The sequence below is a fragment of the Podarcis raffonei genome, chromosome 3 (genome assembly GCF_027172205.1).
Source record: "Podarcis raffonei isolate rPodRaf1 chromosome 3, rPodRaf1.pri, whole genome shotgun sequence".
NCBI classification, from domain to species: domain Eukaryota; kingdom Metazoa; phylum Chordata; class Lepidosauria; order Squamata; family Lacertidae; genus Podarcis; species Podarcis raffonei.
In genome coordinates, this window is record NC_070604.1 from 55,512,213 (window position 1) to 55,530,375 (window position 18,163).

An 18,163-nucleotide genomic window follows, 5' to 3' on the forward strand; every position below is an offset into this window, starting at 1 on the left:
CAAAATATATTTCCCCTCATGTGGTCTCTTCTACACCTTCTACCATGTTGAAACCAAAACAATACTTTTACTGAATATAGGCCTAAATGTTTGGTTTAGAACAAGATTCCTTGCTGTATTATGCTCTGAAATAGCACATGGATTAAATGTACTTTGCTGCTCTGTAGATCAGCAGTTCAGTATAGAACATTTTTATGCCTACCTCTCTATTCTTAGGGCGATTTCCCAAATGACAATTACAGTGGCTACAGATACTACTAATGAAGTATCACCAGCTCAGTGATTGCAGTCACTTCTTCATTTGTGCATAAATGCAGATGTCACTGCAAAAGTTCATCCGTCAACATTAAAAGAAGCACCACAATCTTAATGCATTTGTATCTTGGCTGGCAATACATTTTCAATGAGGACTCTGAGAGGATCCTAGAGTTGCCCTACCTCATTCTCAAAGCCTTGTTAGCATTTTCCCAGCTTTGGTAAGGAGATGGGAAGGCTCTAGAACCCCGTCAGAGCCTTCCGTCTCCTTCCCAAAGCCTGGCTCCTTACTTAGCTAGCTTTGGGAAGGCAGTGGAAGGGCTGGGGGGTCAGTTTTTCATGTCCCCCCCCCAACACAACAAGGCAGTGTGTAGCCCACAGGTTCTGTGTCAGAGTACTCTTGTGGTACGAAAAGTTGGACCGCCCTGCTCTAGGCTGAGGGCAACCATTGCTCTCATTCTGATTGCCTCATAGCTGGGCATGCAGTATCATTGCATTGTCATTAAGCGACATTAGCATGTGGGCAATTCTTCCTTTCTTTACCATGGATCCTTGAAAGTTCTCATGTAAATTCACCAGCATATTAGTGCAAATTTCTTTTAATGTACACATCAGTTATACAAATTTGCTTTACATACGCATTTTTTGCAACCAATTCTCTGTAGCATAATAATGCTTTGTAAGCTATTTTTTTTTAAAAAATGTATTTTTTATGCACATTTTACCCTAGTAAACGCATTTTGGTGCATGTTACTTGGCTGAAGAAATGCACTGCAAAATTAAGAGAAGTCAAGCGCTAATTTTGAAGTTCACATATTGTTTCAGAAAGTACAAATTAAGTAAGTTCGCCTTTAAATGTGAACTGAACTGAATTTCTCCCGCATCCCTGCTGAAAACAGCTTGAAACTAAGCCTTATTGTATGCAGCTGAACTGACTACATATGCTTCCATTTTTATACTCCCTCCATCTTCTCCCTTTCCGCCCTAGCTGACTCATTTGTGTCTTTACCAAAAACAGACACCATGTTTCTACCTTCTCAAATCCCCTTCATTCTTTATTTCCCTCTTATGTGGCTAACCATTAGCACACACCATCATATAATCCCACAATTTAAATTTACTTTATTGGTGGGCGGCCTTGCCCTGCCGGCCAGGGAAATTCCTAAACGACCAGGCACACACGTGTGCCGTTGCTGCTGGGGATGGCAGCCGAAAGCTAAGGGCTGGGGAAGGGGGTAATCCGCCATTATAGTCTGGCTCCCCAAGGTTGAAGAAGGCTGCCCTACTGCACGGTGCACCTCCTCAAAGCAGAGCTTGCAGTCACAAACTTGTCTTAGTTCAGCGGTCCTGCCATTCAACATTTATTTCGGCACCAGAGTTCCACAATCAATTAAAAAAACCTCTGGAAACATGAATGACACGAGATACAAAATGCTATTATAATTCTACATGGTTTATACTGAATTTGTACTAATGAGACCAGATGTCCTACTGAGAGTAATTAAATGCCCTCATTATTCATAACCAGGAATTTTTAAATGATGTAAGAAAGTATTTAAATTGGACATGGCACATAAAAATCTGGCTTCTGCAGTAGGTTATTTGAGACTCGAGGGTTTAATCTTGGCTTGAAACTCGTGTTTTCTCCAAATCTAAATAAGGACAACACCAATAAAAAGAATGTGTGTGATGCCAGCTTTATTCTTTCATATTAAATTACAACAAAATATAGGGTAGGATTCACCTAATGAGTCCCCAAACCCAGTGCTTTCTCTTGCACAACAGGACTTACCCCCCTTCTCCCCCTGCCCACCCCCGTTATCTCTGGAGGGTTAGGAGAATCCCCAGAACAGCATGTGGTGAGCATTGTTTGATCTGACAAACTACAATGCTTGTGCTCATGTTAAGCATAGCATAACCATGAATTCCATCCCTAGTTCTCTGAACCATAATTTATGTGTATTCCAATAGCCTTTTCAGCCTTCTGTATTTCTGCAGTGGTATAAAAGTGTCTGACAGTGTGGCTACGTCCCTCTTTTTCAACAATGGGGGAGAGAGTCCACTGGAAAATGTTGATTACACTTTTTTATTTACCATTTCTAGAATCAGAATAAGGAATAAAGGACAATTTGATTTTACAGAAGAGGCACCCCACACCTGTTGCCTTGTGCAGTGAAGAGAATTGATTGTGCCCATGCTTCAGATGATCAAGATATCGCCACATCCCATAACTTTTTCTTGGTTACGTGTTCTCATAAACAGTATGCAGGATTGCACAGTTGATGAGATAAAAACCTTCCTCTGTAAAAAGCAGAAAGGAAATTCCAGTACGGCATATCGTCTCAAGTGAATAGCAGTAGAAGATTGTAGGAAAAGTTATCAATGCTGTACTCATGCTTAATTTTGTACGTATTGGTCTTTGAGGCTGGATGTACAATGCATCTTGCTCCCCCTGGTGGTTCTTTTTAGGCTTTTAAGCAGACTGCAAGTCATTTACAACCACCTTAAAAAAGGGTTGTTAAATGAATATATTTTACATGGAAATGAAACACAACCTGAGCTGAAAACAATTCTGTGGTTAGGTGATGCATCTGGTTCTGTGCTTGTGTCAAAACGTTAAAATTGCACAGCTTCTAAAACAAATCAAGAAAAGTAAAATATAGGCTTGATAATTTATAAATATCTTCTAGCCTAGACAAAACCAGTCTAAAATAAGATATGCGTGAGTTACTAAAAGCATTTTCGTTAGCCACAGCTTCAGATTATAGTCACTAATACCCAACAAGGTTCACGAATAATAACTCTAATGCATGAATTTAGGACCCCTCTCTGAACACAGAGCATGGTTTGGTTCAAACATGTAACAAGCAGTAAGTCGGAAATAAACCAAGCAAGAGGTGCATTAATGATTAAACCCTGGTTTAAGACCATCTGTGTACAGATGAAGCCTATGCATATTAGGGTTATTATTGGGGGGGGGGTGTCTTCATTTGCTCCAAAACTGCTATTCCACTTTACTAAGCTAAAGCCAACAATCCAAAATACAATAGAACAAAACTATTTAAAAATAGTTCCGGGGGGATGGGACAAAGAGAAGATCTGTAAAACAACAACAACAACAACCATTTGACCAAGCTCAAGCTTCAATTCACACTTTAAAATGTGGGCAATGAGGGGACCAAAATCTCCTCTCAGAGCACTGAGCACCATGATCGAAAAGTCCCTCTTCCCTTTCAGCCATATGTCCGACTGCAAGGAGGGCCTCAGCAATACCCCACTTATGGGGATTGGATAAACTCACTGAATTAGTTCAGAAATATCTAAGCTACATCTAAAAGTGGTCTCCATAACTGCTGGGTGAACTAAACTTGAATTAAGTTCATGCTGAGGGTAGAAGGGTTTGAATGATTTCTAGCTCATCTTTAAGTTCTTTCTCTTCCATGTGTTTTCCTACTCTTGAGGAGCCATCTGGTAGGGGCATGAGAGCATTCCACTGCTCAGCTGCCCTCAATATCACTGAGCCTAGGCCCATGCCAGGCAAATTTTAGGGAGGCCTGAGGCAAAAGGGAACAGGGCTTCTGCATCTTGAATGGTTATGACCATTATATGACAAGCTAAACATGCTGAAATTCCCTCTTCTACACAGTGATAAAAGATTCAGGAACCATGTCCTCTTTTGCACTTTGCTGCCCTACAGCCATTTTGCAATTGTTTTTCTTCTTTTCTTTTTAAAAAAATATTCCTTTAATTTACAAACTAATATGCTTCTTTGTATTCAAGCATGTTAAAAATAACCCACTAACTTGTTTTTGGTTGGTGCATTTTGCTTTGGAAATGAAAAGCATGGAGCCACACAAAATTGCTAGTAGAGTGAACAGAGATGATTAATCTCAAGAAATACATGCAATGTAACCCTATATACCAGAACTGGGAAGCTGTGACCTCCCATCTCTCAGTAGCTGCAGCCAATAGGTAGAGATTATTCATCTAACAACATCTGGAGAGCCACAGGTTGCATATTCCTGCTATATATGTTTACTCAGATGTAAGTTCCATTTGAGTTCAGTTGGATTTACTCCTCAGTAAATGTGCATCCCCCCTTGAATTCAGAGGTCTAACACATACAGCTAATTATTCTTGGTAATGTGTTTACATGTTGTTTGCTTGAAGGTACATTGAAAAGGGAGCAATTACAGCTATGTGGAGCAGCGTTTTTATCCTGCCTGGGTTAGTTATACATAAAGATGTATAGTATGGCTTGCATTAGGAGTATAACGTTTTGAGCATTACATCTGTTTTCTGTGTTTCTGAAAAGGGTTCCTGCCAAAGTTTATATTCCCTTTCTTATTAATATGAATTTCAGATACTTTTTTACGTTATCTTGACAAGTTGTAAAAAATAATACGGAAAATCAGGTTCATGTTGTGTAGTACAACCCTGCTTCTGCACTGCCATTCCTTTCTGGCCACATTGCTACATAGTTTAAAACATCATTATTTTTTAAAAGGTAGAATTGAAGGTAGAAATAAAGTCCTGTTTAAATAGAATGCAGTCTGTTTTCTGGACAGTGTTCCAGAACTTCAAAAGTAGCCCCATCCCTGAAGGGCAGACAGAACCAATCAATAGGATAATATCCAGAGAGTGGGGCTATAGCAGGCAGCCCCAACTTTCGGCCCTCCAGATGTTTTGTACTACAATTCCCATCATCCCTGACCACTGGTGCTGTTAGCTAGGGATCATGGGAGTTGTAGGCCAAAACATCTGGAGGGACACAGGTTGGGGGGGTGCCTGGGCTATAGCAACCTCCCAGACCAGCCTTGTGTGCTGGCAGTCCCACGGGGCTTTTCACTGAACTCTTCAAAATCATGACTTTTGCTTTGAGAGATGTATACTGCAAAGATAATACACACTGATCAGATCCTAGCGCAGCTTGGGATGATACTGTTTTTTCATATTCTGATGTCCTGGAACACCCTCCAGATTTATTACCATGAATACCTGTTCTCTATATCTCCTGGAGGGCATTCCACCCATTCTCTGGGTTTCTGTTGAACACAGTATTTTCCTTAGACTTCTGCCTTGCCCCATGTGTGGTGCAGGAGGGCAGTGATTGCTGGGATTGTTCCCTCCTGCCCTGTTTTCACCACTGCTGCCTGTTTCTGTGCAGAAAACTGGAAAACTGCCATTCATTTGCTCTTTTTCGATACAGCATCCATTGCACTAGTTTTGTGTTTTCAAAGAGGATGGCTGTCTGCGTGGCTTTGGGACAGAGGGGTTGCCTTTGCTTTTCCAGTCTGGTCCTGGAGAGCAGGGTAGCCCCTCCTGCTGGAGAGAATCTTCTTGAGTGGCCCTGGCTGCTATCCAGTGGGAAGGACTATTTCCAAAGGTCTGGAATGGCTTCTAAGCAGCACAGAGTGCAGGAATTTACAGGAGGAATTCCTTTTTCTTGAAGCTTATTTGCTCAAATTTGGATTATAGGTTTTTGTTTGTGGTCTAAGAAAGATCGAGAGAAGACAACAAACTTTCAGGTTTTCTTATAAAGGTCACTCAAATCAAGCAAAACAAAAATTTTAAGGTGGAAACCTCTGAGATATGATTTAAGTTAAAAACAACAAAGTACTGAAGCTCTATTCCAGATTGCTGCTGTTTTCCATCCAGATTGGCGCTTAAGAGTATTTGGTCCTCTTCCAAAGTGAACTTTCCAGTCAACAGTTGTTATTCTTGAAAATGCATATTAAGAAAATGGTTCTCAGGGAGGGAAAGTTACTTTAGATAAGCATCTATATTTAGCACAAGATCTGGTAAAAGTTGTAACGGTGACGTCTCAGTTTTACATTGCTGTTTTGTCAAATAATAATTACTAATTTTGTGAAAGATGAATATATTTCCTCCATGATAAATACATATTTAGCACATCATTCCTGGGCTATTGCATAGAAGAAATATAGAGACTTTAGACATCCCAGTAATCTAGGCCCTACTTAGCTAAGGAGAGTCTCATATCATATAGTTATTTTGTCACAAGTGGGGAAAATGCCACCTTTTAATATATCTAGACCTGCATATTTGTTTTCCCAAATCAAACTTGTTTATTTTCTTTTATTTATTCAAAATATTGTTACTTTTAATGCGGGAAATCCTCCCAAGATGGCATGCTAGTAAAATGAAATACAGTTCAACTGCAAAGACTAAAATAAACCAACGAAAGCATTAGCGGAACGCAGGAAAAAGAGACTAAAAGAAGCGGGCCTTCAGGGCTTTCCTGAATACCTGAAACAGAAATACATACATTGCTGATAAAAGCATACACCTCTTATTTATCAGACTGCAAAAGCAGTCTGTTTTCAGTTGACATCTGAAGCCCTACAATGCAAGGGACAAACACACCTCCAAGGTCAGATCATTCCACGGTCGGAGCCCTACAGTTTGTGTCCCCTCACTCCAAATCCTGGCAGGGAATGCAGACAGATTGCTGCCCATCTTAAGGAGAGAGTTGACTGGTATTGGATGAGGCATCCCTTCTGCAGATATTTGGGCCCCAGGCTGCGTGGCAAGGTGAACATATTGAAAAAGTGCAGTGTTCCCAGTAGTATGGAAATTCAGCTGCAAGTCTGCTTATAGCCTTCAGTGATGATTTATTGGTGCTATTAGCCACCTGTCTGAAGTATGTGACAAAATATTTGGTGAATTTAGTGCAGTGTCACTAGGTGGCAGTGACAACATAGTTTAGTAAAAGGGTTATGACTTTGAAAGAAATTTACTGGTTTTCTGAGGATTCTTAGCTATTCCTTTCTCCCACCTCCAAATTAGGTTGCCAGTTTATTTCTTGCCAGGGCCCCATGTCATAAACAGATACACGATAGGCAAAAAATCAAAAGATGGAGACTGTTTCATCACCACTTGTCCAAGTCTGAAAGAAAAGTTCAGTTGTTGAAACCTACAATGCAGCTTTTAAAGGCCAGAAGACCTGGCAGGGGAAGAAAGTGGTAGCAATCTGAAAACGTGACCAAAATGAGGTAAATGTAAAAGGTATTTTAAAGGTTTTATGGCACATATTCTGTTTTGCTAAGGAGGTTACATTTCCACTCAGAGCTCTTATACAAGTACTGTATAATTAACATGAACATAAATGCAGGTTAGTTCAGTTGCTAATCATCATATGTTTTGTTGTTGTTGTTAATATGGTTGTTGTTTTGTTCTTTGTTTCTTTTCCCACAGAGTGATGCACAGTGATTTACATTAAAACATTTTAAACATTGTGTCTATTGCAAAAAACATTGTGTCTAGCAACTTGCTACACTTTTACCCAAGAATAGCTAAGTGTAGTAAGAATTGCTACACTTTTACCCAAGAATAGATTCAAAAACCACATCAAAGTCTTAACAGTGATAAGCATTTCATATCATTTCCTTCCCTTTGTAAAAAATAACTTTGCATTTTCAATATCTCTAGTTAGTTTTTCAATGCTCTGGAATTGGGTGAGTTGTACTGCTTTTATCACAACTTTTTTTTTTTTAATCAACTGCTTTTCTCTAAGGCTCCCACAGCTCATTCTCAAATGTTTCAGCAGGATGCAGAAGCTGCATATCCACAGTTGCTTTCCTGATGAAAAGAATATCATGGAAATTGTGATCACAGTTTCTCATTTAGATATGTAATTGTTCTTGCCAAGAGTGCTGCAAGTGTATTATTGGTGAAAGATGCTCAGGATCTTTTAATACTGAAAATTTAGTTTTAAGTTGTTGCTTACCAATCAGGAATTATATCAGCTAGGGCAATTTGGATAATATTAGATGGATCTGAAAATGTTGTCTGATGATAGGAAAGCAAGTAAACTCCACTGGCTCAACATTACTTGATATGTCTCTCTGCTTAAGACTTAACCATTTCACATCCACAAACTTTTTGGTTCAGATGGGGTGCTAGCACAGATGTCCTTGACTCCCCCTTTATCCAACCTACTGTCTCTAGAACTAATCATAGAAACTTTTAAGGTCCAACTAGATGCAACCTCTGTTGTTGGAGCTCTGGTGCCTTTTTCTTTCTCAAAAACCACCCACTATTTGGGGGAAGGTTGGATTGGAGCATTCTTTGCCCTAGCTACTCTTGCCTCTGACCCTGCCCAACGCTGGCATGAAGCCCCCCAAAGAAAATGCAGCCCTTGGGCTGAAATAAGTTCCTTAGCCCTTTTTGTTCAAACTGAAAGAGGAAATGTCTGCATGTGTTTTAACCTATGGTCTTACTATCAATGTTTGGGAGCTCCAACCAACGAGCTCCCTTAAAACAGTCTTAAAATCAAAGAACTAAAATTAATAATAATAATAATAATAATAATAATAATAATAATAATAATAATAATTTTTTTCAGGAGTAAGGGACCAAACCATCACTTTCATACATATCCAGCAGAAGATAGATGCCTACAGTAAAGTTCTGGGATTTAAAATTAATTATGTTGCAGCAGTGAATATTCTCTCTTAACTCAAAACACTTATTTAAAGCAGCTGTTCAATTATTCATGCCTAACCTCCCATGGGAACCGTTTGGGACTCAAAATCACTGCAAAATATAGCAGAACCTGTTAAAATGGATGGATGGCATTAAGAAAGACATGGAATTGTGGCATTCTCTGAATTGGTCATGGATTTTAAAAAAAAAGGATTATGGCAGTTGAATAATAATCCTTTCTGAATTGTTACATCTGTTTCAGGCTCATCCTATTGATATACACCCAAAAAATGTTCAAATCATATTTGACCATTCATTTTGTACTGCCTAAAAAATACCAAGATTTGTCTTGTCTGTCTTAGACATTATTGGGAGACCACCCATCTTAAAATGATAACATGCAGCTTTAAAAAAATATCCTGCAGATTGAAAGTCTGCATTCAGACAACACATGGTTTGTTGGTAGGAGAACATGCTGTGGCAGATCTTTTGCTCAGGTACTACCCCTTCCCATTCCCTCATCTGCATGCCAAAATAGGAAAATTTGAAGCATCGGTTTGCAGTCTGAAACAAATAGATTCAAATTTTGTCTGAATGCAAACTCTGTTCAATTAACAATATCAACCCCACAATGTGATCCTTGTTTGGTGCCAAATGGTGGTTTGATGCTCAGGTTTGTTAGCAAGGTAGAGCTTACAGACACCACGGTTTGCCATATTGTGACAAAATAAACTGTAAACTAATAGGGAGGAGGAGCATGAAACCCCAAATCTTACTACATCACATTTGTTAAGGTCTTATTTAATGTAAGGCAGGGTTACATCTTAAAGCAGTCCAAATGCCTGGAAATGGAAAAGGAATCTGCAGAAGGTAAATAATAATGTGATAACCTAGATTCACAATAACACAGATCTCATTTTAAAAGTTAATAGCCTGTGTATAAAACCTGTGTTAGGTATATAAATAATACCTTTAGCACTGGAAATTTAACCAGTCTTTCCACTTAGGCTGTATCTTGCCACTCCACATCAAGTGTTCTAAAATCTGGGGAGGTTTCAAATGATCACAATCGGCAAAATTAAGTGGAACAGTAATAATAATAACAATGATGACAAGCTGTGGCAGAAGTTAATTTTTAACATGCATATGTTTCCCTTAGACAGCTCTGTTTAGATAAGTGGACAGAAATTTAAATTATTTTGAGGGAATAAGAATGTGATTATATATATAATTACACAGAGGTAAAACTGCACTTAATTTCCAAGTATGACTAGGAGGCCAGGTTGTAACTGATCAAGGCGGTTGCTGACTTTAGAATAAATCTTTAACAAAATTCTGCATTTCAACTGTTGTAATAAGGAAAACAACGTATACAGCTGCAGGAACAAAGCTTAGGTATAGTATTGGTGTGTGTGTGTACAGTCTCAAAAGTAACTAAACACTGGCTGTAAAATTTCAGCTATTTGTGGAATTTGCATAACATCTGTCTGAATTCTTCATTTTAATTCCTTTTCCTCAGCCAAACCGTACAAGCAGTTAGTGCATTCCTTGATATATAATCAAACAGCTAATTCTTGCTGAAGGCGCATTAGCACTGCAGACTTCTGTGCCCTGGGACTTAGCTTAATGATATTTACTTTAGGCAAAGTTATCAATGTATTAAAAATGTTGCTAACAAATATAGCCACTCTATAAGTGTATGGAATAGATAAGGAACAGCAGACTTGGGGGCTGGATGCGGCCCTCCAGACCTCTTTCTCTGGCCCTAAGGGCTCTCACCAGGCCAGGCTCCCTTGCCAGGCTACATCTCACCTCCCCAAGCCACACCCTTCACTGGCCCTGCTCCAAACCCTCTTTGAGTGCTTTTGCCTGGTTGCAATGTACAGTCACAATGCCTTATGTTGACCTGGATCAGGGATCAGCAACCTGCTGCCCATGGGCCAGAAGCAACCCAGGGGGGTTGTTTAAATGGCCCATGAGCTGCCCCCGAACTGAGCCGCCCGCTCGTCAAGTCTCTGCGCACTGCGCTAAACCGGCACAACACGGAGTGGGGACTCGCTTCTGCGGTGCCGAAATTCACATCTGTGCAGAGGCCAGAAGACGCTAAAAATTGCATCTGTGCATCTGCGATCCAGCCCACGGAGCGATCTCCAAGGGAGTGAACCGGCCCAGGCAAGGTAAACCTTGCCAACCCTGACCTGGATGAAAGGGGTATGTGTGTTGACATCTCTGACCTTTGCAGGACTGGAGTATAGCCTACTTTACAAAGGAAAGACCCTATCCATTCACCCCTTTTTGGCTTTGCTGTGCCCACCATTGGGAAGAGGCTCCTGGAAGGTTTTCAAAAGGAAATGCAGCCCTTGGACCAAAAAAGGTTTAATCCTCCTTGATTGTGATAGACAAGATAGATTAAAACAAATATCATGTAGTTTTAAGTCATCCGTTTGGGAGCTGAGGTCAGTTATGATTTGGACTGAGATGTTTTATGTAGCAATACATTAAACACCTAAGACATGATAAGTGCCCAGATGTTTATGCACAGGAGAGCTATGTGATGTGCATTTATTTGTTCACGAAAACTGGGACAGTCTACTTGTGTTTTCTTGTTATTTTCTGACAGATTAACCAATTCGTTACTGGCAAAGGATTCTGTTCTGTTAGGCTGGGATGGGGGACCTTTTTCAGCTTGAGGGACCCATTCTCTCATGGAGAACCTTTCGGGAACCAGAGGCAAACATGGTTAAAGGCAAAAGTAGGTGGAGCAGTTTCAGATATCTGAAGAAGTGTGCATGCACACGAAAGCTTATACCAAGAACAAACTTAGTTGGTATATAAGGTGCTACTGGACATACATATATATGTTTCGACTGCTTCAGACCAACACGCCTACCTACCTGAATCTAGTATTTTTACAACTTGTTTTGTCAGTTGTGAAGTGTCAACATGGCCTTTTTTTCTTCATTTCGCCCAACTTAACTACTAGAAACTATAAAAAGCAGAGATATTGACCTAGTGAAATGAATACACAGAGATATTTTTGTATTTCTTTTGAAAGGTTTTATGAATAGAATGCATAGAATACCAGTTTGTACGACCTATAAATAGAAAAAATAGAACAGCACTGGGATGCCAGAGATGTAGGAAACCTTTGGGACACCTCTGTACCCAGCAGCTCTAGCAGTTTCAAGTGCTTACTCATTCCTGCCACAATTGTTGCAGTGCCCAGTTTTGAAGCCAGATGGTCCATATTTCCTGTGGCAGAGCTCTTGGCAATGGTAATGGCTGTTGCAGCCAATGCCGCCTAGAGCTCTCAGCTTTTTATTGTGTATTGCTGCTGCCTCCTTCTGTGGGTATGGCCAGGCTCTTGGGATGCATGAATGCTGATGCCTTCAGACATGAGGTAAACATTTCCAAAGGGATTTGAGTGATACAAGAAAGAATCCTGCTTTAGTAAATGGGAATCATCTGTGGGCTTCATGGGAATCAGATTTACAGCATAATCATCATAAGAATGTGCTAAAAACCTTTTATAAAGACGTAATATGAGGAGAAAGGGAGGAAATGAGTTACACGTAACATGAAGTGGCCACGCAGCACCTCTTGACAGTGGTTGTCAACATATCGGTTGGCCTTACCATCATTGTGTTATAGCCGACAAAGTTCCAGTGTGAGTAGACCCATTGAATTTAATGGATATGACTAGTTTCTGCTCTGAGGGATTTATTTTACAAATTAATAAATCACTTCACAGACTGAAACCTTCAAGTGTGCATGTGGAAGTCCTGAATTAGTGGGTCTTTCTCTGAAGAAGACAGCTTCCCCCCCCCCCCTTTCACACACAAAGCAGTTTAATCACTTGAAGTTTATGAGGAAGTGATCTGCAAGGGAAACTCAGTGCTCAGACCAGATTCTGCTGCCAGCCAGGCCACATGCAACTAATTACCCACATCAGCTTAGCCTTCTCATTTACAAATCACTGCTTGTTTGCTCTCTCTTTTTATTTTTACTGTATTTATTGCACACTTGTACCCCACTGTTCCGATGAAGAGATCAGAGTAGGGTTCCGAGCAGTTTGCCGGGCCAAGCCTGTTTAGCTTGAACAATAGAATCATTATTGTATGCCTATGTTCATTTTCTAGGCTTTAGTGCATTGAGTTTTAAGAAGAGCAATTAAGGAAAAATGAAAAAATACAATCTCAGCAAAACTGTGTTACTTCATCTTCTGAGTCTGCTGGAAAAAACAAACCCCAAACCCAAATATGTTGATCCTAAGAGGAGTTAAAAACCATAGGGGCATACTCTGGTAAATATAGATTCTGGCAGTTTCTCAAAATAAACCTTGGAGAGATTTATAACGCAGATCGCTCCAGTGTAATCGCATTCCCAGATAACAGTGTATTATGCTTTCTGTAGTAGCAGAAACAATGAGGGTTACACAGGATTAGTTCTCTCAAACTATAGATGAAGTGGAAAGCCTGTTCTCTCCATTTCAAACTGCATGAGGGGGGTTGACTGATGAAAGCTTATACCCCTTGCAGAAAAAAAATATTTTTTACACTCAGAAAAATGTCATGTTAGGGAGAAGACTAGACAAGTATGGCTAGGACATTTATGCATGACATCAATTTTTCTATGTGAGATGGGAATTGTGAATGTCTTACAATCTGGTGTGGTACCGTCCAGATGTATATTTACCATTTCATTGCTATTTTTGATAATCTCTCTCTCTCTCTCTCTCTCTCTCTCACACACACACACACACACACACACATACTCCATCTCAGTAATTTATTAATAAGAAATTATCAAACTCTACAGATAGGACCAGCCCAAAGGACTTTGTTGGTGTCCAAGATCTGCTAATTTTCTTTTTTATCATATATAGTTGTACCTTGGTTTCAAACAGCTTAGTTCTCAAACGTTTTAGCTCCCGAACGCCACATACCCAGAAGTGACTGTTCCGGGTTGCGAACTATTTTTGAAAGCTAAACTTCCGACAGGGCTTCCATGGCTTCCGATTGGCTGCAGGAGCTAGCTTACTTCAGCCAATCAGAAGCCACGCTTTGATTTCCAAACATTTGGGAGTCGAATAGACTTCTGGAACGGATTCTGTTCGACTTCCAAGGTATGACAGTACCAGCTTAACAGAAACTACTCTTGTTTAAACTAGAATGATTTACCTTTGCATATAGACATCTATTCCTGTATGCTACAATATAACAATGCTACCTCCCTTTCATTGCAGTTGTTATAGAAAACCCATTTGCTTTGCAGCATTTCTAACATATTCTACTTATTGCTTTGGAAACTGGATCCTTAAGCTGGTGAAAACCTGGAGCACTTTGAGTTTAAGCTGTTTTATCCCATTGAAATCAGTGGTTATACACTGGCTCCCTTCCAAGTCCTCTTCTGTAGCAACTGGATTTGAACCAACTGCTGAGACTATTTCATTCCCTACAGATATTGCCATTTCAAATATACCCTGCTCCTCCTCATGAAATAGTTGAAGGCCAAGAGGTTTAAATTTTTGGTTGCGTTTTGATCTGAGGAAGGCACTGTGCACATTCCACAAGGAGGAGTAATGTCTAGGATTCATTAAACCATTCAGTGAAGCTGACCAACGGTATTGAGCAAGAGAGGGAAATGCATATAGAAATGTTACCAAATCCAGCTTGCATGCTATTAGCAGAGGTGCATGAGCCTGGCAGCCACTGGGAATTCTGCCAGAGTCTGATGCAAGTATATAATGGGGCCAATGGAACTCCCGCAGTCCAACATTCCACCCCACTTGTGGTTTTGCTTCCTGTGTGCTGAAGTGCTGGCTTCTGTTGCAGCCTGAAGTTTGTTTCCCAATTTTGGCTTTTAAGTGTGTAAACATGCCCAATTTCAGACTTCTCTGGCAATTAGTGTGCCTTGGTGCCTTGGTTCAGCTTTCTGGTTGGGTGGAACACAACTCTTTCAATATGGCGCCCCCCCAGATGCTGCTGGATTCCAATTCCCATCTTTCCCAGCCAGCATAGCCAATGGTTAGGGATGTTGGGAGTTGTAATCCATAATATCTGGAAGGTTACAAGGTCAGGGAAGACTGCTGCAGAACTACCTTAAGCACAGTGAATACACTTGGTGTTCTCTCTTTCGAGGAAGAGGTAGGCAATGGTTCCCTTTTGTTAATTCTGTATGTGTCGTGGTGGGTAGTAGTCATGCTGTTTTGTGGGTCTGTGGCAATAATTTGTGACACATTCAGAGCTTCTTTTATGAAGAAGCATTGCACTGCACATTTTCTCAGTACTGTGGTACCTCGGGTTAAGTACTTAATTTGTTCTGGAGGTCTCTTCTTAACCTGAAACTGTTCTTAACCTGAAGCACCACTTTAGCTAATGGGGCCTCCTGCTGCCTCCGTGCCGCTGTAGCATGATTTCTGTTCTTATCCTGAAGCAAAGTTCTTAACCTGAAGCACTATTTCTGGGTTAGCGGAGTCCGTAACCTGAAGCGTATATAACCAGAGGTACCACTGTAATTGAGGTTCCTTGAAGTATGTACCTAATGCAATTTTCTAAGAAATATGGAAATCTGCTAAGAATTTTGATGGCATTATGAATGTGTTCTTGAAGATCAAGCATGTTTAGATATAATAGTTTTTCTGTCTGGTGGTAAAGTTATTATTACCAAAGTAAACCATACATTGAAATTTCTCTTTCCTCCTTATTTCATAACATTTCTTTTCATAGATCAAAATCCACCCAAGTGCTTAAATATGGGATTCCGTGTGCCCAGCAATAAATTTGTACACCTCCCTCTTATCATCTGCCCTGATGGAATCACATAACTTATTTTTTCAAAGCAGTTGTGGGGGCAGAGAAGAGCTGTTGAGCAGGGTCTTAAAAATCACGTGCAAGTGGGCACACAGATGACACATGGGTGTTCAATACGCTGCATAATCTTATCCTCTACTTTTCAGAAAATGGCGGGACATACTTTCCAGAAGTAAAACGCAATCCAGGAAAATACATACAATGTTGTCCTGATCCTGTTAAAAAGTGGCTGAGAAGACTCAAGGACAGTGGAAAGATTCTGCTATTGATTACCAGTTCTCACAGTGACTACTGCAGGCTTTTATGTGAACATGCCTTAGGGTAAGTAGAATGCTTCCATCATTTGTTGTTTTCATTTAAACTTTATCTTGCAGTTAGCAGGGGAAAAAGGAATGAAAAAAGTAAGAAATGGGTGTCTGATGATTTAATGCTGAGTACATTTGTATCTTAAATTGTGACCAAAAATCATAGGGGGCCAGTTCACCCATTGCACTCTTAATGATGGCCAAAGCTATTGAGATGGAGGAGATCGAGAAGCAACCTCCCACTATCTGTTTTTATTTTATTTGCTGAAATGCAGCCATAAGTGCCATGGAGTGGAGGAAGAGGGAGATATTTCATCCGTTCCCCATGGGCCATTTATGATGTTGTTGTTATTGTTCAAAATCTGGTGTTTTTCTTCACACAGAGGAAAATATACAGATACACCAACCGTTCCACATACATTTATTTTATTTTATTTTATTTCTAGTGTCTGACAGATGTAGTTTGGGGTGAGGTGGGAGACTTCTTAGCTTCTCACCAGCCCTTGGATTCCTTTTCCTTCCTGACTATCAAAAGCAGCCACTTATGGATTATCAATCTGGATCTCCATGGTTCTTGGTGCCATACTGAGGGAAGGTGTGATTCCAGCCACCCTAAAGGAGAGGCAGTTTTTCAACTCCCTTTAAAGAAACTAATCTGGATCCATCATATTGAATAATTACTGTCCAGTGTCAAAGTAGCCATTCTTGTGAAGGGCGCTGGAGCAGGAAGTGGTGTTCCAGCTCCAGGCAGTTTTGGATAGCACTGATTATTAGGAGCCAGCCCAATCCAAACTTCAGCTTGCTTTTGGGATTGAAATTGTCATAGCTATCCTGGCGAACCACCTTCTCCAGGAAAGGACACAGGAGAGCAGCCCTGTTGATTATTTTGGACATTCCAGTGGCTTTTGATACCATCAGCTATTCGGGTATTTTATTTATATTAAACAAATAAACATAGGGCTTTATAACCCAGTCCTATATGCAAGTAAGCACAATTTAATCCATTTTGTTGTACATTGAGTAGTGGGCAGAAGATTGCAGCCTAAGTGAACAACAGCATGCTAAATCTAGATGCTAAATCCATTGCAACTTCCAATTAAATTCATGAGTAGATTCAACTGGAAAATATTAAACTGGAAAGGTGAAGGGCGGGGGAAAGTCAGCATTTTCCTTGCTTTTCCTTTTAATACAGTAAATGGATTCACACAGAACTTATTTCTTTTCTTCCTTAGTTTTGAATTTTTGCACTCAGAATACTGTATTCCTTAAATCTTTTCCAGATGCTTCCTTTCTTCAGTCCTCTGCAGACATTCATTGTGCATATACTGAGTGTGGGGGAATGAACGGGGTCATGGTGTCAGATAGCGTCCTGACCTATGTGCATACTAATTATCTGATTATGAATATTATATATCATAATAATATTGTGCTACATTGTCATGCTGACCATGAACAAATCTAGAAAATAGAACAGACACCAAGTTGAACCTCAGAACAAGGACATTTCTGCACTTTTTGCAGTTAGTTTAGACATACTTTCCCTTAGCCAACAAACACATCTCTCTGTTTTAAACCATATTTCCAATGTTGTCGGAATGAAAGTCTAATTTGTTGACCCTTGTACAGGATATTTTGCATATCTCTGTTAAGAATATGGCCCTGTAAAGCGTTTTTGTTTTTGTCAACGTTTCTTCATTAATAATAGGGCCTAAGGAATAATAGGACTCTACACTGGAGTTTAGCTGTTGAATGCAATCCATAAAATCTAAGAGAGAGATGTATGTTCAGTTTAAAGAAAGCGCGTAACTCCCATTGATTTCAGTGTGGGGTTTAAGTGAGTATAACTTTCCCTGGATTGTGCCCAAGGTATATAAATGCTACCATTTGCTTATATCTCATATTATTAAAATGTATTGTCAAGTATTTGCCTACTTCAGCACTCAATATTTTTCAGATTTGATTACTTGACTAAAAGTATTATATATCATAAGCATTTCACATATGGAGTTAATTTTAGGGATTAAATTATTTATTTTTAGAATAAGAACTTTAGTCATTTCTGATGCTTGTAAAACTCATTTGTCTGCTTGTTCTTATATTACCTTCACATTTGATTAGCAATCAAAACTCATGGGGATTTTTTTCAGGAGTATGGCAAACATGACCTAGTGTTGCGAAGAAGGTGTATTTCATAAATTTCTTATGTAAATGATAGTCTCATGCATATAGAAAATAGAAATTATTCCTAAACAAATAATTATGAAACCCTAACAAGAACAACAAAAACCCACCCCTAATTCAGGTGTGGGCATGTCTTAATTGGTTGAACTTCTTTATACTAGG

General features: G+C 39.8%; 1 protein-coding gene across 3 annotated transcripts in view; it reads left to right on the forward strand.

Annotated features, from left to right (window-relative positions):
• Positions 1-18,163, forward strand: part of NT5DC1 (5'-nucleotidase domain containing 1) — a 100,538-nt gene that overhangs the window by 51,058 nt on the left and 31,317 nt on the right. For all 3 annotated transcript variants that reach the window (XM_053381722.1, XM_053381721.1, XM_053381723.1), the window contains one exon: positions 15,662-15,836. In XM_053381722.1, the coding sequence (XP_053237697.1) occupies positions 15,662-15,836 (175 nt within the window). The remainder of the gene's footprint in view (positions 1-15,661; positions 15,837-18,163) is intronic.